A 24,000-nucleotide genomic window follows, 5' to 3' on the forward strand; every position below is an offset into this window, starting at 1 on the left:
TTTATTACCTGTGGGATTTTTAAATGATTTAATGCATTTACCTTAAAATCCCCATATGCGTTAAAAATCTGTGGTTTGAGCGTAATAGCAGCCTAATGCTCACCTCAGTCAGCCTTCTTATTCTGCATTGCATACCTGAAGGTACCTGAGAGTGATTAGAAGTTTTGTACTGTTGCCTTACACCTCTCACCTAAGACATTTGTCCAGTGTCTTCCAGTCAAATATTATTAAGTGTGATTTCTATTTGGCTAAGAAATTGAATGAGTGTAGCAAATCTCATCATGCTCCATTTCTCCCCTTTCCTTGTTCTTTAAACAGACCTTCCTTATGACTCTTATAAGTGTTTTGCATTTTCCTCAGGACCTTTAGCCTGAGGAATAGCCTATGCTATAACCCCAGAGCCTTCACCCTGCTAATCCTCCCTATCCTTAAGGTCTTTTAACATCATTTACTCAGGAAGACACTCCCTGGAGCCCTGACCAGGTTCATCTTCTCTGAAGGTAAATGCCCTCGACTCCCCTATTGTGACATTCATTACATGAATAGTTTTTGTGAATATGGAAATAAAGGGTACTCGACAGATATTAGTTGGATTAATGAATTCATTTTCCCAAGGGAAATTTTTACTTTTATTAGAAGTAAAAGTCTTAGAAGCTGCCTCCAGGCCTGGGCATGACTTCCTACCCTGCAGACCATTGTAGGTTGGAAAAAGTTCACATACTACAAGGATTTGCTTCTTGCCAAGAATGCCTAAGGGAGAGAAAGCGATCCTGGTTGTCTGCTCTGCCATCAGATTTGGATCCCTCCCACCCCCAACACCATCCTTCTTAATCAGACACACACTTTCCCTTGGGCCTGAGGAACTTTGCTCTGTATCCTACCAAGACTACTTTGGAAAAGAAAGTCTTGTGCTAGCTTTTGTCTTTACTGAGTTTAGGTCATGTCATAGTCTTTCCATTTGGCTTCAGAAGTTGCCTCTTCAGTCTTCACAGATCATTTAAGAAGCATGTCTTGTAGAGCAGTGGTCCCTAACCTTTTTGGCACCAGGAACCAGTTTTGTGGAAAACAATTTCTCCCTGACCCGGGGAGGAGGGGGATGGTTTTGGTATAATTCAAGCCTGTTACATTTTTTGTGCCGTCTACTTCTATTGTTACTACATCAGCTCCCCCTCAGATCATCAGGCGTGAGATCCCAGAGGTCGGGGAACCGTGTTTTAGATTGTGTTATGCGTTATGTTCCTGAATTGGTCTGTCCTGAGGAGGATGCCTCAGGGGTGTGTGTGTGTGTGAGGATGCCTCAGGGGTGTGTGTGTGTGTGAGGATGCCTCAGGGGTGTGTGTGTGTGTGTATGTGTGTGAGGATGCCTCAGGGGTGTGTGTGTGTGTGTGTGTGTGTGTGTGTGTGTGAGGATGCCTCAGGTGTGTGTGTGTGTGTGAGGATGCCTCAGGGGTGTGTGGGGGTGTGTGTGTGTGAGGATGCCTCAGGGGTGTGTGTGTGTGTGTGAGAGAGGATGCCTCAGGGGTGTGTGTGTGCACATGTGTGTGGTAGTTGCTCACAGTGATTCTTTCAGCAAACCTGGAGCCACAAGTGTTGTAGACATATGGTTTGTATCCCATGTCACACTTTCTGTCTTATGTGGCAACTTTTTTGAGTTCTTTCCATGAGCACTGATTGATTTTCATTGAGCCATACCTCTCTTAATCCCTGCCTTTTGTGACTTATGGCTATTAGTGTTATGACTGCTAACAGTCATGTTTCTCTCCAGATATCTCAATATCCGTATTGGCATTATGTCATTTGAAACTCAGCCGATCAGTGTCAGGTCGATGATGGCAGGTGTTACTGTCTCTCCTCCAGGTAAGGGTCAGTGGAGCTAAGTGACGGGTCCAGCTCCCATTGTTCATGGTGGCACAGTGAGGATGGGAACCAGGTTTTTCTTCTTGAATCTCATATTCTGTGTACAGAGCCAAGTAGCTTCTCTAGCTTAATTGTTACACCTTTCCTGTAAGTTTTTGATTTTTAACCAGGTCTTCTCTTTATTATTAAGGTTCTCTACATCTTTACAACTAACCAGTTCTGGTTAGAATGCACATTAGATCTTAGGAGTGGAGCCAGGAAAAGTAAGGAGGAAAAGCCATTGGCCAGTAACCCTGTGGTCTCTGTCATGATATTGTGACGTTGCGTTCCTTTTTGAAATTTTCAAAGTTTCACATTTTATCTGCTTCTAAGTCTGTCAAGAACAGAACGTTTCTTCCCAGGACTGGTGAACATAAGGGTACTATGAGCTTTGGCTCATGTGCAGGCCTGTCCAGAAAGCCCGCCTCCCCAGGATGCTGATAAACGCTCTGCTGATAGGAGGGCAGGGGTCTGCCTTGTGTTGTGCTGTGCTGTCTGTGTCTTCCTCTTCTTCCTCCGCCTTCATTTCTCATCTGTGTGAAAATGCTTTTTCTAGCTGACTCAGTATCTGGGTTGGTAGTGAACTTTCAAAGCCTTCTTGGGCTAAACTATGGGAAGGGTACTGTCACAAAAGGTGAAATGAGTAGACGACCAGAGTTAGTAGAAAATACCCGTCCGAGAAGGATGAAATGTACATCTAAAGGCAAGTCCAGTATGGATTAGGGTCCCTCTTGAAAACTCGCCCAGACTTTCCGGGGCTACAACTTGCCATGGGAGTAAGTTCTAGACAATATGCCCTATAGGAATACACAAGTACACAGGCATGTAAACAAGGCTTTGCACTTTTTTTAGTTGTAATTGTGAGAACCTAACAATAACTTTGACATGTGGATCACAACACACTGTGGAAAATTCTTCAAGAGATAGGAATACCAGACCTCCTTACCTGCCTCCTGAGAAATCTGTATGCAGGTCAGGAAGCAACTGTTCGAACTGGACATGAAACAATGGATTGCTTCCAAATTGGGAAAGGAGTACATCAAGGCTGTATATTGTCACCTTGCTTATTTAACTTATATGCAGAGTACATCATGTGAAATTCTGGGCTGGATGAAGCCCAAGCTGGAATCAAGATTGTCAGGAGAAATATCAGTAACCTCAGATATGCAGATGACACCACCCTTATGGCAGAAAGCAAAGAGGAACTGAAGAGCCTCTTAATGTAAGTGAAAGAGGAGAGTGAAAAAGTTGGCTTACAGCTCAACATTCAGAAAACTAAGATCATGGCATCCAGGCCCATCACTTCATGGCAAATATAGAAACAAAGGAAATAATGACAGACTTTATTTTCTGGGGCTCCAAAATCACTGCAGATGGTGACTGCAGCCATGAAATTAAAAGATGCTTGCTCCTTGGAAGAAAAACTATGAACAACCTAGAAGTTACTTTGCCGACAAAAGTCCGTCTAGTCAAAGCTATGGTTTTTCCAGTAGTCATGTATGGATGTGAGAGTTGGACCATAAAGAAAGCTGAAAGCCAAAGAATTGATGCTTTTGAACTGTGGTTTTGGGGAAAACTCTTGAGAGTCCCATGAACTGCAAGGAGATCCAACCAGTCCATCCTAAAGGAAATCAGTCCTGAATATTCATTGGAAGGACTGATGCTGAAGCTGAAACTCCAATACTTTGGCCACCTGATGCGAAGAACTGACTTATTGGAAAAGATCTGATGCTGGGAAAGATTGAAGGCAAGAGGAGAAGGGGAAAACAGAGGATGAGATGGTTGGATGGCATCACTGACCAGTGGACATGAGTTGGTGATGGACAGGGAGGCCTGGTGTGCTGCAGTCCATGGGGTCGCAAAGAGTCAGACACTACTGAGCGACTGAACTGAACATTAACTACCTGTGCACTAGTAGAATACCTATATTAATTATGGCATGTGCATGCAGTGGACACTGTGTAACCCTGAGAAACAGTGAGAGCTGGAGGCAGTGGATAGAGAGGTGTGTGTATGTATGTGTATATATGTGTATATATATATACACACACACACATACATTTTGTGGGAAAAAATCCATGGTTCATACATATTTCATCTATTTAAATATATGTATACGTATCCATAGAAAAGCCTAGAAGGATATACTCCAAACTATTAACATAAAGTCATAAGAATAGGATAGAATTAGGATGAAGGGGAGTAGATATTGTTGTTTTAGTTTATACACATTAGTAATATTTTTTCAATAAGTAATCAGTCTTGTAACTTTAACAATTACGATGGGTAAAGAGTTAATGAAATATTGATATCTTTAATGTCTGTCTTTTACTGAAATTTTGCATTTCTGCCTGGCTTTTAGGTTATGGACCTCTGAGGGGTCATGAGGCTCACTGAGTTGCTGGTCTCTTGGTTGGATGCTGTTTTTGGTTTCTAATTGTGTGAATGTGGATTATCTGTTTTTATCAGTATCATTGAAAGAGTATTTTCTCACTGACATATCAAAGAATAGTGAGTTGTAGTACTAATTCAGTTAAATCGCCCTTCTTTTGACAAGTGCAGAACTGTTCTGTGAGAGTCAGTATAAAAGACACAAGCATCAGGTTTTCCTAGATTCCAGCTGTCACCCCACCTATGTGCCTACCCCAGCTCTGGGCTCATTGCTTATCAGCAAAGAAGGGAAATTATTCATAGAAAAAGTCATCTTCCTTATAAAAATGAAATATTAGAATGCTGCTTCATCATTTTCTTCTTTATATTTGGTTTTGGAGAAGAAAGGAGAAATAACGTGTGCTGTGTGTGGGCTTAAAAAAATTGAAGTCTGTCACTTATGGCGGGGAGTAGTTAGGGCTTCAGCGTATGAATTCGGAGGGACTCAGCGTTCATACATAACATAATGTATTGATAACAAGTAAACCAAACATGGAAGGTTCACTGGCTAACAGCTCATTAATTTCATTTTACTTGTGCTTTCAATTAGCCCCAGATGCCAGATTAATTTCTTCTAGCTTTTTGCAAGGGAATGAAACTTTTGTTTTTCTTTTTAATTCGATCTGGACTAAAGATTTAGAAAATATTGAATTATTTCTAATGTTTGAAATACCAACTTTAATGGTTCTCTGCCATTTATTTTTTCTGTTACTATGTGATTATAGTCTTCATGTCCCTTTTAGTAAAACAGTGGTCTCCACAGCAGTGAAAAGAACTAATTTATTTTTCTTCTGGGTTTGTACTTCAGTTCCAAAAGTTACGCATTAAATTGTCTTCAGTTGCATTTATGCCTTGATCGTCATCCAGGTCTCTACTATGAAATTGAGACTTGTGAAATTTAGGCACACCTGTGAAAGCCCAGCCTGTGGTTTCATATATATGGAGCATAATGGCTTTTAGTTTCTTTACAGTTTGTTGACTAAGCAAGCAATTTGAAGTATAATTAGATGATAATTTTGAATTTGGAAAAAACCCCTACCCCTACCTCAGGGAATTCCCTGTAGCTCACATGGTAAAGAATCTGCTGTGATGCAGGAGACCAGGGTTCGATCCCTGGGTTGGGAAGATCTACTGGAGAAGGGAATGGCAATCCACTCCAGTATTCTTGCCTGGAGAATTCCATGGACAGAGAAGCCTGGTGGGCAACAGTCCATGGGGTCACAAAGAGTTGGACACGACTGAAGCGACTTAGCACACACAAGTGATTTCATAGTCACCAGGTCATTTTATCTTCACCTACGTTGAGAATGTTATTGTTGTTTGAATCAATTGTGTCTGACTCTTTGCGACCCCATGGACTGTAGCCCGCCAGGTTCCTCTGTCCACGGGATTTCCCAGGCAAGAATACTGGAGTGGTTGCCATTTCCTCCTCCAGGGGATCTTCCTGACCCAGGAATCAAACCTGCGTCTCCTGCGTTGGCAGGTGGATTCTTTACCACTGGCCACCTGGAAACCCCTTTAAAGAGAATAATCTCGTGTAATTAGTAATATGTCTGGATGACTCTCTTTTTGTGCCGTGGTCCTTAGGTGGACTCCGCTGAGCCACCAGAGGAAGTCCCCTTCGTAATGAATGGCCTTGCTCACAAGTATTTCTCCTTTACCATGTCCTTTACCTCACTCTGCTACTCACACTGTTTCTCCTGCTTGAAACACGTTGTCTCTGGTCATTTTAAAAGCGAAAGGATAATGTTGTGAGGGCGTTTTTGGTGCTTTGCCGAAGCCGTGGTGATCTTTGTAAAATTAAATTTACACATTTATCTTTCCTAAACCTGAGGCCTTCCTTTCATCATATTTCTGGCCTACTGACAGTCAGTTATTTCCTAAAATGTTAGCACAGTAGATCTTGTGGTCTCTGACTTGAGTGAATCCAGAATTGGAAACACATAATCTTGTTGTATACACAGGATTTCTTTGAAGTTGCTTCAGGACTCACTCAATATTCTCCTGCATGTCTTTTTTTTTTCTTTTGCCCCATATTTGTTTTTCCAAATTTATGGTCCTGTTTTTTTTTTTTTTTTTTAAACTTGCCTATCTTTTCCCCTGCTCCCCAACCATCACTTAAAATAATGAAAGGTAGTCAGGCTATTTTCAAGTGCTTTAACTTCACTGACACTGGTGGAAGCTTTTAGGTGAACTATCCTATGGTCAGCGGCCCACGTTTTCCTGGGGCCTAGCCGGGGCGGGCTCTGGAGGCCAGGGCTGGTGTCGAGTCTCCACAGCCGGTGGGGTGCAATGATTCTCTGCTTCTCTTTCTCAGCGCTATCGCATCCATCCTGAGGGCCTGGCTTGACCAGTGTGCAGAGGACTTCCGAGAGCCGCCTGGCTTCCCCTGCTTACAGAAACTGCTGCATTATCTCAAGCAGATGATGCCAGGCTCTGACCCAGAGAGAAGAGCACAGAATCTTCTTGAGCAGTTTCACAAGCAAGAAGTAGAAGCTGACAGTGAGTACTCATTTGATTCCAGGGCAGAAGCTAGATCCTGATCCTACACACCTCCCACGACGAGGAAATGCTCTTCCTTTACTTGTTGGGTTGGAGGCCTTGGTTTCCCTCAGGACAAGCTGACCAGGGATTGGTGGCCCGTGTAAAATTCTTAAGGTTATTGAAGTCCCAGTTATAGACTGTATAGATCTGGAGAATGGAATCCCTCTGGAGAAGGGAATGGCAACCCACTCCAGTATTCTTGCCTGGAGAATTCCATGAACGGAGGAGCCTGGTGGGGCTACAAGTCCATGGAGTCACAAAATGTCAGACACAACCGAGTGGCTAACACTATAGAGCTTTAGAACAGAGAAGGGGATATTCAAGACCACCTAGTCTGACTCCCTCATTTTATGGCTGAGGAAACAGCGACTCCGGGAGGCGAAGTGATTTCCCAGGGTTCCTTTTAGTACCATACAGAGGACGATCTCCTTGATGATCTTTTGCCTTTCGTTGTCATTGCACAGCATGCTCAACTTGAATTTGTTCTTCATTATCTGCCTGATCGGTTCCTCCTCCTGTCAAATGAAAACTCGTCACAGACAACCACCCCCATTCAGCAGGCAGGGAATTAAATCCAGTCCTGCCCCTGCCCTCACAAAAGCTTGGGAAGCTCAGAAAAGATGTTTCCCCTTCAGCTGGAAATATCCCTGCTCTCTGTCGCCTGCCTGAGGCAGATCTCACATCTCCAATAGACTCTCCCAAAGGAAGTCTCTGTGGCTGTTTTTTTCCTATCTGAGGAACTGACTGCCTATTTTCAAGGACAGAGCAAAGGCCACCACTGCAGGTTCTGGGCTGCTTGGAACCGTCAAGCTTTGAAGAAAGTCAGAAAGAGGCTAGGACAGGCTTCCAAGCGGTGACGGTTTGTCCCCTCACTGGCTGCCTGGCGATGGTTGCCATGGCGGCTGACCCACTTGGAGCTTCTGACAGGCATTTCCCTGAAGTGACACCTAATTTCCTCAGTGAGGGAAAGGAAGCGGTTCCTCAACACCGATAAGGGAACCTGCCTCAGTGCCAAGGAAAACAACCTTAAAATTCCAAACAGGACCTGTTGACTTTTTTTTTATGGACAGGGGACCAGGGAGGGGGAAAATGTCGTTGCATCATTGGAAGCTGACTGCCAAGTCCTCTGTATCTCAGATGACTTCATCTGCTGGGAATGTTTGAATACCAGGGGCACCCCTCCAGCTGTAGGGGCTCTGCTCCCCTCAGGACCTCCCCTCCTGCCTTCGTGCAGGGGTGGATACTCCATTAGCGCCCAGCTTTCCCCATGGGGGCTGCCCCTGGCTCCTGGCCTAATTGGGGAACTGGTGGGACCAGTGGTTCGTTGTTTGTAACAGGCACTGGAAGGCCAGCTCCTTTGGCAGGCGGAGGCAGGGGAGAGCGAGTTTGCCTGACTTTAGAAAGGCTTTTAGGCAATCCCAGGAGTGAATTTTTAATCAAGAACTCTCTCTGTGTTTATTAAGTACAGGAATCATTACTGAAAAAGAGTTTTAGGAGCTTGGTTCCCATATACTTCATTTTACCCTATTTCATGCCGGCAAAAAAGCAAACAGACTCTCCTCCATGTTTTTCAAAAGTGAAAATTTTGCCTCAGGTTTTTGCCTGCTTACCCCTGGAAAAGAGTCAGAAGCAGAAACAGTGAGAGCGTGGAGGAGACCCCAGAGAGAAAGGACCATGTAACCTTCAGGCTCAGCAGCGTAGATCCAGGGGATGCAACAGGCCACTTTGAGTGCTGGATGAATGAGAAAATCACGCCTTAGCACATATCCTTGCCAGCCTCTGCATTGCCGAGCAGCGAGGATAGATTTGTATCCACTGGTTAGCAAGAGGATTGAGAGGCCCATTCTGAACCTTTGGGATTTCAGATGTCTTATTCCTCCACCCAGTGAGAGAGGGCCAGAGTTGTGTGGAGGAAAAGTGGTGAAATCATGGGGTGTTAGCTCTCTTTAGCTCATGCCTGTTTGTATCCCAGCCTTCAGGGGCAGGCAGAGGTCCCCTCCTGCTTCCCTGCCTACCCGCCCCCCCCCGCCCCTGACCCTTGTCTAACCAGCCTCGTTCACAGTGGTACCTTCAACTCCAGGGTGAGGCAGCCAGCGTTAAATCCTCTTGTTGTTTAGTCGCTCAGTCGTGTCTGACTCTTTTGCAACCCCATGGACTGTATAGCCTGCCAGGCTCCTCTGTCCATGGGATTTCCCATGCAAGAGTGCTGAAGTGGGTTGCCATTTCTTTCTTCAGGAGATCTTCTCAACTTGTGGGATCAGACCCATGTCTCCTGCATTGCAGGCAGACTCTTTACCGCTTGATTCACCATACCTGTCATCAAAGTTGGCAGTTTCCCATGTGGTGCTCTGAGAGGGGCAGTGATGCAGGGTCCACTGAGCACCCCCTCACCCCTAGGAAACTAAGTGAAAGTGTTAGTCGCTCAGTCGTGTCTGACTCTTTGCGACCCTGTGGACTGTAGCCCGCCAGGCTCCTCTGTCCATGGGATTTCCCAGGCAAGAGTACTGGAGTGGGTTGCCACCCCCTCTTCCAGGGGATCTTCCGAATCAGGGATTGAACCCGGGTCTCCCTCACTGCAGGCAGATTCTTTACCATCTGAGCCACCAGGGAAGCACAGGAAACTAAGAAAAGACCACCCGAATTTGATCCAAGATGTCTAAAGTCTTTTATTCTGCAAAGGCTTGCATTGTAAACATCCTGGGGGAGTAGTAACACCCTGATTTAAACGTCTGCTGAGATATGTGTATGCAACTAGACTTTTCCTAATGAGAATAGATCTGCCAGGCAGGAGAACAGGGAATATGGTTGGGAAGCAATCCAGGAATTGGGGAAAGTTTTCAGGATGGGAGGCTAGAGGCTCAAGGTAAACTTCTTCCAGTTGCATAGTCTTTCACAGTAGAGACCCTCAGCCCTGCTCCATGTGCTGACTGCTTATGCTTTTGGAGTCCTGCTGCTCAGTCTGCTGCTAAGTCGTGTCCGACTCTGTGCGACCCCATAGACGGCAGCCCACCAGGCTCCCCCGTCCCTGGGATTCTCCAGGCAAGAATACTGGAGTGGGTTGCCATTTCCTTCTCCTTTGGAGTCCTAGGTAGTGATTTTTTTTTTTTTTTTTCGCTTCTTCAGTCTGTGTCCTATTAATTTGTAATTGATGATCTTATGTCTAATAAGGCTCAGGTGAATTTAGTTTAAGGCTATTTTACTGCTTCATGCATCCTTTATTTTTTATTGGAGGATAATCGCTTTACAATGTTGCGTTCATTTCTGCTGTACATCAGTATGAATCAGCTATATGTGTACATATAACACCTCCCTCTGGAGCCTCCCTACCGCCCCCACCCCCACCATCCCACCCCTCTCTAGGTCCTCACAGAGCCCCGAGCTGAGCTCCCTGTGTTAGACTGCAGCTTCCCACAAGCTATTTTACATGTGGTAGCGTATATCCGTCAGGGCCTCTCTTTCAATCTGTCCCACTCTCTCCTTACCCCACTCTGTCCACACACCTGTCTGCATCTCTATTCCATTACTCAACAATAAAAAGGAGCGAAACTGAGTCAGTTGTAGTGAGGTGGATGAACCTAGAGTGAAGTCAGAAAGAGAGAAGCAAATGTCATATATTAATGCATATACATGAAATCTAGAAAAAATGGTACTGATAAACCTATTTGCAGAGCAGTAATAGAGATGCAAGCATAGAGAACAGATATACGTACTTAATTTTAGGTAGAAGTTGAAAGCTACTCCTAAAGTTCTGAGAATTCTGAGGACTTCTTGAGAGTTCTGAGGACTTCATCAGTATTTCTGACACCAGAATGGCTTATTCTACTCCCCAAAGCCTGGCTTGCCTTCATTCCCTTTCCTTCCAGGCTTCTGATAATTACTGGCCCAGTAATTAAGAAATGCATAAATGGGGGTTTAGGAAATAGTTGGATTAATGCTTGAGCTGGTCAGAGGGATTTGAGGGTGCCAAATTGAGAGGGGGACCCCTGAATGTAGCCCCGCTTTGCTTTTCCTAGCCTTTGTCCAACTTTGTGCTTGACTAAAGATCCTGTGGTTTGTCAAAGTGACAACGTGGGGCCTCTGGACTCAGTAAAGCCTCTAGGGACAAGCCGCGAGAGGGAAGACCTTCATTTCACTCATTTAGTATGCTTGCTGTTCTCTCCCTGTAAGTTTTCTCAGGGTCAGCCCTCTTCTTCCTAAATTAAATAAGTCTATTTTGACTCTATAAAGAAGGTCATATACAGCAGCACCAAACTACTGATTATTTTTTTCCCCCACCTGTGAACAGATGGGTTTCCCAACAGCATCTCCTTCAGCCTGGAAGAAGAGGAGGAACTGGAGGGCGGCGGGTCTGCGGAGTTCACATGCTTCTCAGAAGATCTCGTGGCTGAGCAGCTGACCTACATGGACGCAGTACGTCTTCTCTTTGTGCCTTTGACGTGCTTCTGCTTAAAACGTGGGCAGTGACAGGACTGATTGGTGGCCCCTGGGAGGGCAGTAGGGTCATGTGAGTTAAGTCTTTTCAAATCCCCAAGAGAGGCTGTGCCAGTAAATGCAGAGGGAAGATGTGATTTGAATCCATCATCTGAATAATTTAGGCCTCAGCTCTTCTTACAATTCTGGGTGAAGGTGCTTTTCACTCAGCGCTCCACACCCAGAGGGAAAGAAGAATTCTAATCCTAGGGAAACAAAATCTATCCTGTTCCATGGGTGTTTCTCTCCCTTTAGACTCATACATATTTCAAGATCTGAACTGTTTATTTGGAGGATTGTAAAGGGGTCAAAGTATAAATTAGGACAAAATAAATTCCCTGAATCCACATGCGACTCTATCTGGCAGCTCATTTCCACATGTGCTTCCTGGTCTTTTGAAGTCTGAGTATTTTTGTTAGCTGTACATATTTGGTTTCATTAGTCACATTTCATAGCTCAGTGTTAGCTGGTTAAAGAAAAGAGGGCCATTATCAAGGATCACAGTGGTTTCAGCTCTTCCACACTTACTACTTTGGAGGAAGCAGCATAGAAAGCTGCTGTGAGTTTCCATCTATTTAGCATGCAAATAGACTCTCAGAAGTAAATCAGATGGTCTTTATAAAGCCAATCCTGGCACATTTGCTTTTACACAAACCCTCTCACATCTTGTATTGAGTTGTTGTACAAATGAGAATCAGATCAGTTCAACAAATTTGTTGTTGTTTCAAAAACCAGTAGTGTAAGAGAACTACGGAAAACTTCATTGGCTATGACTTTTAGGCAAAGACCTGGAAGAGAAAAAAGTGAAAGTAAAAGTTGCTCAGCTGTGTCGGATTCTTTGCAGCCCCGTGGACTATGAATTCTCCAGGCCAGAATACTGGACTGGGTAGCCTTTCCCTTCTCCAGGGGATCTTCCCAACCTAGGGATCGAATCCAGGTCTCCCGCATTGCAGGTGGATTCTTTACCAGCTGAGCCACAAGGAAAGCCCAAGAATACTGGAGTGGATATCCTTCTCCAATGGATCTTCCCAACCCAAAGACCTGGGAACCAGGCTTCAGATCCCTCTTTCCTCCTTTTCCTGTGTGACACTGAATAGTTTTTCCTTTTGTTTGTTTCTCACTGTCTTCACTTGAAACAATGGGAAATAGTGAACTTGATGAGTGTCACTCCTGTGAGTCATTTTTCAGGTGACCATTCATATTCATTATACACAGTTCATGATTGTGAGTGTCCAGAATGTACCATGGATATGATTTTGAAGTCAAAGTAATCTTAACCACTTCTTGGTCAGAAGTAGATTTTCACCTGGATTTTCTTCCAAGACAGAAAAGCCCAAATGTTTCTGGTCATTTAAATTTTTCTGTTGGTCATCGTGTTCCATGTGTTCAGTTGAACAGATTTAGAAAGAACATGTGGGCTTTTCTGATCAGTTAATATATTAATTATTTACTTTTGTCTGTTGAAATGGACACCATGAGGCAGATCAAGTAGAAATGGGCAATTTGTCCATTCACAAAGTACCAAGTTACAAAAGATGACATGCTTTGCCTGATGAAATGTGTGTATTGTCCTTAAAGTCAATTCCTCTCTTGTTCCAGCAACTGTTTAAGAAAGTCGTGCCTCACCACTGCCTGGGCTGCATTTGGTCTCGAAGGGATAAGAAGGAGAACAAACACTTGGCCCCTACGATCCGTGCCACCATCTCTCAGTTTAACACCCTCACCAAATGTGTGGTCAGCACCATCCTGGGGGGCAAAGAACTCAAGACTCAGCAGAGAGCCAAGATCATCGAGAAGTGGATTAACATTGCTCACGTAATTGTCTTTTTGAAAATATCCTTTGGGCTTAGCAGATAAGGGAGGCCATGCCATCATGCTGATGTTCCCACCTGGTTGAAAGGCAGTCAGAAAACCGTATGTGAGGGCCCATTGGGTTTTTGTTGTTCTTATCGTGGTCCTTCCAAAGTAAGGGAAAAAGTTGCCTTTCTTAACATGGGAGTTTATTTTCCTCTTTAAAAAAATGGGTCCCTTGCTCACTTCCTGCTGCTTATGGGCCCCCAATACTGCTGCTGCTTCAGGATGAAACAGAATGTCTGCTTTTTCACAGACTGTTGGTTCTGCCCTGTGTTCAGTACATATAAACTGGTGATCTCAGTGTCAGATAGACTGCTCTTCAATGCAGAAAGATTACCCCACCCCCTTCCAGGACCTGGACGCAGTCTATCTTCTGCAAGCTTGAAGAGCCAGTACCTTCTCAGGATCTCACATCCCTTTTCTAAAGGACTGAAATATACAGATTCCATATTAATCAAGGGCTTTTCTGAGAGCCTTGCATCTGAAGTTGGAGGGACAGAGTCTATTCCTGTGGCTGAATTGCATTCTGCTGGGTGTCAGTCCAGTGTGCCGGATCAGCTGCATCCATGTCACATGACTTTGACCTTCATTTATCCGCATCTTATTTCCTGATTGAGAAAAGGTGAACAATAGTCAGTCAGTCAGTCACCACGTATTTCATGAGCCCATAAATGCTTCTGACCTGCAGTATTCTGTACGTGGAGGACATAGATAGGCTAAACACAGTTAATTTGGTCCTACAGGAGCCTATAGTCAAACAAGGAAGCTAAGAGACACTGGAGTCATCTCAGCCTAGAAGTGGAGTCATATGACATAAGTGCTGCAGAAGTGGGGGAGGGAGAAATCCGTCCTGGCTGGGGTGATCCAGGCAGGTTTTCATGGACAGGATGATACTTGAATTTAGCTTTGAATAACTGATAGTATTGGGGGTATTTGAAGATTGGGGAAGATTTATTTATTTATTTTTGTCTAGGCAGAAGAAACTACATCAGCAAGAGCTATGTAATTAACAACAATTTTGACAAATAATTTTTATGCAAATGTCCTCTGTTTTGGGCTATATGGAGTCAACTCTAACCAAAACACATTTTGTTTTCTACCCCATTATTTATTTTTCTCATTGAGCCCCTATCTGTGGGCATAAGACTTAAACTTTTACATTCTCTCTCTGTCTCTTTTGTTTTACATTCCCTTTTGTGGTCTTTGATTAAACAGCAGAGCCGTAATTGTGCCAAAGAGTTTCCTTTATTTTGAGTCTGTAGGTGGTCTGATACTACAGACTTTTTAGTATATGGAAAAATGTTATACGGAAGAAACAAGTGTTTTACACAACTTAGACTTCTCTTATTCTGAATTGAGCTTATTTATCAGCAAGTAAGAGCCACAAAGGAAGTCCTGATAGAGTACGATAGAATATGAAATTTCTGTCTTCTTAGACTGATAGGAAAAAATATTTTTTTGGCCACAAATGCCAAAAGAAAATGTATTCAATTTAATGTATTCAACTGCTTCTAAAATCTGTGGTAAGCATATAGCATCTGTATACATGGCAGGGTGGCTCAAACAGTGACCTTGGTCCAAATTAAATACCAATTGTGCATTTATGTGATGGTAAGAAGTACAAGTTGTATAATTTCAGGTATATTCCAAATGCCGTAGCACGTGCTTAAAAGCCAGCGGTCTTTAACTCTTTGTGATGCACGAAACTGTGTCCCTTAAAATTGTGTAGGTGACTTAATAAAATAATAAGACTCACAGGTGTTTTCCAGTAAAAATTTATTTTACTTTTCCTGAATTAATCATAGCCATTTTCTTTGAGAGGATGTTTGAAAAATGATACTTTCACATGCAGAAAATATTTCTGACCTAATATGACTGTTTTGTTGGAGTGGCCTTACTGCTACATTTTTGCATCAGATCTCCTCAAAGATCACTCCTTTTTTAGCAGTGGGGCCAGATGCCTCTTGTATTCCTTTAAACCCTTAGCTTAAGCCTCTTTCTGAATAATGTGTTCCATATGTTTATTACAATTTGCATGAAATAGCTGGGCCCGAGTTCTTTTATTTATTTCAAGTTTCCTGATTTTTAGAACATAACTTTTGGATTCTGAACCTTTCTTGAACCATGTTCTCATGGGCTTGGTTTCCAGACTGTAATTCAGTGCTCTTGCTCTCTCTTTTACTCGCTCTCTTTTTAAATAAAAAGAAAGCATTGAGGCATTTCAAAAGAGTGGGCATGACTTTTGTAAAGAGCTTTGGCATTTACTTTTAAGAAAATCTTGGGGGGATGGGTTGTTGGTTTGGCATAGTGATTTTTTTTTAGTTCTTTCTTTTTTTTTTTTTTTAAAGCTTTTTATTTTGTATTGGGGTATACCCGGTTAACAATATTGTGATAGTTTCAGGTGGACAGCAAAGGGACTCAGCCATACATATACATGTATCCATTCTCCCCCAAATGCCCCTCCTATCCAGGCTTGGCATAGTAATTTTAAGCAGCCAGATGTGGGCGTGCTAAGTTAAAGAATGCCATTTTCCCTTCACAGTCAGGACTAGCGTGACTTCGTGAAGTGTTCTTTTAAGCAGTATGCATTTATGCCCAGCCACTCTGGGACCTCTTGCCTCAGATGTTCCGCATGAAGCCAAACCCATGGTCACGCGGCATACTCAGTCGTCGACAGTGGAAGTTTTACATTCCCACATGCCTGCGGATGAAGCACCTCCTTGGATACAAGGCACATTCGCCCCCCGCCACCAGGGCTTCCTCCTTCCCCGTCCTGGCTGTGAAGGGGACCCTCTCTCCCCCTGACTGTTTTGCTCTGCCTGCCATTCATTCAGCAGGATTTTGACTCCAAGGTCGCTGCCTGCTGATGCTACAGCCTCTGAATGGTAGCTTAAGTTTCAGGCTCTGGGAGGCTTTCTCCTTCTTCAGAAAATGACATCCAGAATGTTTCCTGTTCGCTTTCTATTTTGTTTTAAAATGCTGCCAAAATGAATTTTCTTTTAAAAGCCCAAGTTATTTTGGAAACATTGTAAGTACCAAGGTGTTTCTGAATGTTTATGATTGAGGCACAAGCCAATTGGAGCTCAAATGAATGTGTATAAAAATATTCCCTCTTGGCTAAGGACATAAGAGCCAAAGTTCAACTTGTGGTGAGTTTTTACTGCCAAGTTGTGTACCCCTTTCCAGACAAGGTTTGGTCATGAGATGTGTGATAGCATCTGACCTTGAAGCGGCTGCGACCTGGTTCGCTTTGTGGGTCTAAAGGTTACGGTCATCTTTCATGTGTATTTTTAGGGCATCTGTATGCTTTCAGCAGAAGAAAGTTTGCTTTCTCTAGCACAGCTCTGTAGGCTGACTGCCATTCGTGTTTTTACTGGGAAAGCTGGAAACTATAAAACTGTAACAACAACGCAAAAAAATATATTAAAGGGAGAAAAACAAGCATTCTGTGCCAAAATCTATAAAGTGTTTCGGTGACTGGGGTGGGAGTATAAGGAGCCACTTTTTGATGTTCAGTATTTGTACAGCTGCCTATTTAGTGGTAAGAATTCATAGCAGCTGTGATACTTCTGAAACAGGAAACCACCAACTCACTGTATTATTGATATTTAAATGCCTTGTATGTTTTAATCACTCTCTGTACAGGAATGTAGAATCCTGAAGAATTTCTCCTCCTTGAGGGCCATCGTTTCGGCGCTGCAGTCCAATTCCATCTATCGTTTAAAAAAGACTTGGGCTGCGGTCCCAAAGTAAGTTCCCAAGTGTCTGCTCTACTTTCTTTGGCTGGGCTGATTAGCTGCTGCATCAGTGGTGTGGGTCCCTCTACCTTCAAAGTGCATATTATATAACAAGAGAAACATCGTTGAAAGCCTCTGTGTGTTCCAAGCAGGGTGTGTTTTACACATCATCATTAATGAGCTTTGAGGCAGGGCTGCTGCAGAAATTAACCTCAGTCTTGAAGGGTGCCAAAGCCAAGATGGTCAGCTTTGGGGGTGATTTTAAGGATGTGCATGTCATCCGGGCTTGGAAGGATCAGCTCACCGAGAAGTGAAGTTACAGCAACTCGCCTTTACTTCCGGTTATTTGTTCAGTCACATTCCTTCAAAGCCCTAAGCCGTTCCAAGCTGTGAGGGATAATGTGTGCACGGAGGACATTAGTTCTTGCTGTTCAGCATGAATCCATTTAGTTAGTTTTGCTTCCGCCTATGACAAGCTATCTTAGTGTTGTTAAAACCCCCCCAAGTATTCCTTCCTAGGAACCTGACTGAAAATGATTAACCTCCCACGTTCTGTATTGGATTTTTCTTCATATTTCTTGCTGTAACCTTTGGAAGGGTGAACAATTGAACGTCCTTATCGTTTCACCGTTGCTCTTGTCCCTTGTCCAGAGCTTCACTGGACTCTGCCTTTCACCAAGGTGGGAAGGGGAATAAGGATGCAGTTCTGGTCCCCCGTGAATACAGATTGAGAGGCTGGGGAGTGTGTCATGACTACAGACCAGGCCAGTTACTTTCTCCTTCCATTTGTACTAATTGCACAGTCATTCCATAACAGGCAAAAATGACTAAATTGTTTATAAACTGCAAAAATGCCTGCACTGTACGCAGCACAGTCCGCGCTGTATGTGGCAGAGTCAGTTCCAGTCGGGAGAGGGGCCAGCTGGCTCCCAGGCAGGCCTGCCTTGTGGGCTTAGTAGGTTCTGTCCTTAGAGCAGGTCTCAGTACTCAGTTTCATCAGCTCACTCAGGGTTGATCAAGCCTTAAGTGTTAGTCAATCAGTCATGTCCGACTCTGTGTGACCCCATGGACTGTAGCCCACCAGGCTCTTCTCTCCTTGGGATTTCCCAGTCAGGAATACTGGAGTGGGAAACCATTCCCTTCTCTAGGGGTCTTCCTGAACCAGGGGTTGAACCCAGGTCTCTTGCATTGAAGGCAGATTCTTTACCATCTGAGCCACCAGGGAAGCCCTAAGCCTTAAGGGACTGACCCTACCCCAACTCTCTAGAGACCCAGATTGGTAAACCAGAGTTTCATAGATTTATGCTGAAAAAGGAGTGCCAGAGTATTCAAGCTACTGATAAGCTCACATTCTCCATCAGAGGAAAGGCGGCTTAGGGGAAGTCACGTTATTTGTTACATAACTCTTAGAAGCGGGTGATCTTAAAGCCTGGTGTTACAGATCTACAGATACCCTGCCACTTGGTCTCCAGCACTCACATGCTCTGTTATCTGTCAGGAGAAAAAGTGGAGATGGGACTTTTCAAAGTCCAGTGCAATTTTCTTGATTACCACTCTTCTCTTGGGTTCTTCTCCCCTTCATTCATTTGGATGATCAAAGTGACACTCTGTGCGATAGATTAGTTGATTGGAATCCTCTGCACAAGAGTCTTATGAAAGATATGGACCATATGAAATCAATAGATGGTAGGCCCAGGTGAAATATGATGGGGAAATCAGACGCATACAGAGTCCCCATCCTCAGCACCCCAACCTCCCCCTTCCCCTCATCACTGCTCCCCACTTGTGGTATCAGAAACAAAGGGATGGTCTGGGGCTAAAATGCAGCCTTGTCCCGCTTTTAGCCTTCTCTTTTAGGCAGTGAAAGGTAATCTATCTTTCCTTGGTGGTGGATAAGTAGAATACTGTGGAAGTCACTTAGCCAGCCAAAGGTTTCTTCCACAGCACATTTGAGGCTAAAACACAAGATAAAAAATGACTGGACTCATTTCTTAATCTCCTTGGTTATCATCAGAGAAGGCCCATCCTTCCAGCTGGTTTCTGTATTGAAGAAATACCGCAGAACAAACCTCCAAGCCCCATTGTGTACAGTATGGGCATCTGGTTTATTTCTTCATTGGTTGGTGGGTTCATGTTTTAGCAGGAATGCTGCAGAAGTATCACAGTTCCTGAGAGAAGTCACCTTCGTATCAGCTTTATATAGTTTCTATCGCGAAATTAAAGGAACAGGGTTAAGATGTTTTATTCGGTTATTACTTTTCCAGTAGCCCTTTACTTTAATAGCTTTCAGTGGACAGAGAAGACATCTATTTACTTCTCTTTATTTCAGCCCACATGTAATTAAGTTCTTAACGATTTTTTCCAAAATATTAATAGCTTTAATGGTTTTCTTTATTCTAAGAGTAATATTACCCTCATTGTAAAACACATAAATTCTTTTTTTTTTAATTGGAGAATAATTGCTTTACAATGTTGTGTTGGTTTCTGCTGTAGAGCAACATGAGTCAATCATATATATATATATATCTCCCTCCTTCTTGAGCCTCCCTGTCCCTTCCTACCCATCTAGGTCATCACACAGCACCAGGAGGGGCTCCCTGTGTGATACAGCAGCTTTCCGCTAGTTCTGTTTTATACATGGTAGTGTATATATGTCAGTGCTACATTCTCAATTTGTTCTACCCTCTCCTTACCCAGCTGTGTCCACTCGGCTGTTCACATAAATCCTTAATAATGGCTTTCTCAACCCACTCCAGTACTCTTGCCTGGAGAATCCCATGGACGGAGGAGCCTGGTAGGCTGCAGTCCATGGGGTTGCGAAGAGTCGGACACGACTGAGCGACTTCACTTTCACTTTTCACTTTCATGCATTGGAGAAGGAAATGGCAACCCACTCCAGTGTTCTTGCCTGGAGAATCCCAGGGACAGGGGTAACCGTAGTGGGCTGCCGTCTATGGGGTCACACAGAGTCGGACATGACTGAAGTGACTTAGCAGCAGCAGCAGCATGATAATGAAAGTGTTGAGTGTATAATGACATTGCCTCTGTTAATTCTTTAGAATTATTGCCTTCAGAATCATCCACTCAGGAAGCCTGGAGGGGTGGAGAGAAAAGCTTGAGGCCTGTGGAGACATGCTGTATTAGGGAGGGGCTGGGAAGGAGTAGGTGCTTTACGTGTGTGATCGTGCAAGGGGGCTGTCAGCCTTTCACTGTGCAGATAAGAAAACTGAAGCTCAGAAAGTTGAGCAGCTTGTCTAACATCACTTAGGGTGTGAGTGGCAGAGTTGGGATCAGAACCCAGCCCCTCTGACTCCAGAGCCCCTCCTGACTGCACTGTCCACTCTGACTCTGAGAGAAAGAGCACTGGCCTGTAAGTAAGGAAATCGGGGTTCTATGCTGCAGCTCTCAGCAGTTAGCAGCAGAAGCTTGGGCAAATCCCTGACCCTGACATCTTCATCTCTCAAATGAGGAGACTGGCCAAGACGAGTTCTCTAGTCCTGTGGGGCTGTGGGCATGTTGCTAAGAGGACTTTTTTTAAACTTGCTGAAGAGAACTTGTCCCAATTATACAATGTAATACCCCCTGTGTAGCCAGAGGTCCTCAGGAAAGACCATCCAAAGGTGTTAAGCTTTTTCTAATCTTCATTTGTTAATTTTTTCTCCATCCCTTTTCTAGGGACCGAATGCTGATGTTTGAAGAGCTTTCAGATATCTTCTCAGACCATAATAACCATCTGACCAGCCGGGAGCTACTGATGAAGGTGAGGATGTGGGGTTGCACTGTGCTCTGGACTTTACTCAAAGGAACAAGAGAAGTTTGAGGGCTCTTTGGCTGCCTGCGGTCCCTTGAGAGAGCCTAAAGGGACTGAAACGCAGGTCTTTGGGTTTTTATGCCAAATCAAAGAAGCCTGGGGCTGAGAAAATTCAAAGTCCTGATCCTTGGCTTCACTGGGATACAACCAGATTGTGAAACTTGGCGTTGCTGCCTGCCTGTAGCCCCTGAACAAGCCGCCCTGCAAACACCGAGTGTTGGCAATTAGGTAGGGGAGAGAGAGGGCCTGGAATATCCTTCTCAGCAAAACATCTTCTAAAAGGGCAGGGGCCAAGCCTGCAATTCCACATCCTTTATTTGCACTAAGTTGCGCAACCTGTCCGTCAGCAGTATTTATTGAACACCAGATGAGTGCTGGCTGCTGAACAGCAGGCTAGGTAAAGCTGTAGCTCAGCTCATTTTCTTTCTCTAGATATTTGATGAGTGCCTAATATTTGTAAAGCATTTGACTGGCCTCTGGGAGTATGAAGAAGACTAACACAGACTGTTTTCAGGAACTTACCTTCTAGTGGGTAGATGTAGACATTAAATAAGAACGAGTAGTCAAAGAAAGGGACGAACGATAGGTTGTGAGCAGTCATGAGAGGGGAGCAGAGAGTATTTTCACAGCCTTTCTGTAGAGTCCACCCTCCTCATTTTGCAGCTAGTCAAGACTCAGAGAGGTAAGGATACCCCTGAAGTCCCACACCCGGAGGTAGTGGAGCTAGAATGTGAATCCAACCTGGTGAGACCCTAAAGCTGCTGCTTTCATCACTTAAGCATAAGACTGTTTCTTTGGACCACTTGGGAGTAGGAGGCAGGGGAGGTCAGGTGAAACTTCAGAGAGAGGGAAGTGGTCTTTCATTTAATATTGATTGGGCATTCACCATGTGCCCAAAGCAATCTCTGATCTTAAGGAGCTTACAGTCTCATGGGAGAGGGTGGTAAAGTGGGCAGTTATTAAAAAAAGAAAACATTACCCTTTTGCCCTGAACTGGGCAATTAGAGGATCCTTATATAGTACTATATTTAGTCTACTGATCTCATAGAATTGTTTTGAAGATTTACTGAAATCACGTATTTGAAAGCACTGCAGCTGTCCGTCATTTGTAGCATTTGGCAAGCTATCTACATGTGAAACCAAAGTATGCATGACAAATGAAAAGTGTAGGCTATAGATGTAAGCTTCGCATAGACACTTGGAGTAGGAATGAGAGTCTAGTGGGGGTAGGTTTATTTAGAAAAGGCCTCAGTGATAACTGTCGGGTTAGTTCTTCCTATAAAGGCATCTGTTATGATCTTCCTGTCTGTTCTTCTCCTAAGTCCTACTCTTCCTCCATGTCTCCATGAAGACTACATTTCTGCTCAACACACTCAGGTCTGATTAGGCCCCTTCCTGTGTGCTCCGGAAGCCCGTCTTTCCTCTTGTCCTAGCTCTCACCATGTGCCTCGTTAAACTTGTCTGTGAATGTCACCTGTCTCCCTGCTGGCCTGTACGCCTCTTGCAGGCAGGGGCTTTTCCGCTGTTATCTCTCTAACACACTGGGCATGTCACAAGTGTTCAGAAACAATGTTGGACTGCACGCATTGACGGGCCTTCTTATTCACACGAGTTTAACCACTTGCCCACTGTTAGCCCTGCTTGGCATAGACAGTGTGTGCAGGGCAGGGTGGCTGGTGTCTCTGGATTTGGCCCACCTGATGAACCGCACACTAAACCAGGCCTGGCTTGCTGAGGTCATGCTCCTCCCTGCTTCACATCCCCCTGGATTTGCAGACTTTAAATGGAAACTCATCTGGCTGGAAGGAGATGGCTTAGTCGTCTCCCTGTCAGTAATACAAAGCTAGACTTAGTGGAGCCACACAGTCAAATCCCAATAGCTCTGAGTCATCTTTCCAAAGTAGATATATTGAATACTGTGCAGCTCATTGCCCGGTGGCCCTCTTCTGGCTGAAACCGTAGAAGCAGAGCTACATCTAGACATTAAAGGTCCCATAAACCTTTCTGAAATGTAGAAGTTTACCTCGGTGCTCTAAGTTAAATTTCTTGTACATGGCTGGAATCCCAAAGAAATGAAAAACTTGGCTATGAATTCATGTGGTCTGTGCATTATCATTAATGATAGTGGAATGTTTTGGGCAGGTCATATGTCTATGTGGGTCCCTTTCCAGTCATCTTTGTTTATTATTCTTCATATGATGCATATCATTCTGGATGTTAATTCTCAGCACAGTTGTAATAAAATGAAATCAAGATACTTAGGTTTTCAGAAGAACCATGCCTGGTCTCTGTTTTTAATATGCTGGACTTAAACTGATTTGTGGGAGGGTAATCTTAGTTTTGAATGACCTTTCTTCTGCTTCTGGGCAGATGTAAGGTGCTACTTCTATAATACTATGGCTGAAACAACATCCTAATTAGCAAAAATCGATAGTTTTCCTTTTAATTGTTGGAGACAAATGTTTTTATTTTACTCAGAGATTGTTTTAAACCTGTTACTCTTACGATTTCTGAATCTTGGATCATTCCAAGCAGCTTATCTATGGAGTCCACACGTTTCAGTATGACAGGAAAGCAGAACACTACCAAATCTTCTTCGTTCCTGGGACTCTTACTAAGAACTCTCCTGGGTTGAATTGCTCGAAACAAATGCTAGGCCCAGGCAGGCATTTGGCTCTGGTAGAGATGTCTGTTTAATGACTGAGGTCAGAGTTGGGGTAGAAGACTATAGGGCTGGGAAGGCCTATTTCACATAATTACTATTAACTGATGAACTGTCATTTAACCAGGAGTGGAAGTGACAAATAGATTTAAGGGACTAGATCTGATAGACAGAGTACCTGATGAACTATGGACGGAGGTTCATGACATTGTACAGGAGACAGGGATCAAGACCATCCCCAAGGGAAAAAAATGCAAAAAAGCAAAATGGCTATCTGAGGAGGCCCTACAAATAGCTGTGAAAAGAGGAGAAGCGAAAAGCAAAGGAGAAAAGGAAAGATGTACCCATTTGAATGCAGGGTTCCAAAGAATAGCAAGGAGAGATAAGAAAGCCTTCCACAGTGATCAGTGCAAAGAAATAGAGGAAAATAATAGAATGGGAAAGACTAAAGATCTCTTCAAGATGATTAGAGATACCAGGGGAGCATTTCATGCAAAGATGGGCTCGATAAAGGACAGAAATGGTATGGAACTAACAGAAGCAGTAGATATTAAGAAGAGGTGGCAAGAATATACAAGAACTGTACAAAAAAGATC

The 24,000-nt window shown here is 43.9% G+C and overlaps 1 protein-coding gene across 5 annotated transcripts in view; it reads left to right on the top strand.

Annotated features, from left to right (window-relative positions):
- RGL1 (ral guanine nucleotide dissociation stimulator like 1) overlaps positions 1–24,000 on the top strand; it is a 276,904-nt gene that overhangs the window by 219,429 nt on the left and 33,475 nt on the right. For all 5 annotated transcript variants that reach the window (XM_061383454.1, XM_061383455.1, XM_061383459.1 and 2 more), the window contains 5 exons: positions 6,644–6,828; positions 11,156–11,280; positions 12,940–13,155; positions 16,840–16,943; positions 20,607–20,691. In XM_061383454.1, the coding sequence (XP_061239438.1) occupies positions 6,644–6,828; positions 11,156–11,280; positions 12,940–13,155; positions 16,840–16,943; positions 20,607–20,691 (715 nt within the window). The remainder of the gene's footprint in view (positions 1–6,643; positions 6,829–11,155; positions 11,281–12,939; positions 13,156–16,839; positions 16,944–20,606; positions 20,692–24,000) is intronic.

The sequence above is a fragment of the Bos javanicus genome, chromosome 16, assembly GCF_032452875.1.
Source record: "Bos javanicus breed banteng chromosome 16, ARS-OSU_banteng_1.0, whole genome shotgun sequence".
NCBI lineage: Eukaryota > Metazoa > Chordata > Mammalia > Artiodactyla > Bovidae > Bos > Bos javanicus.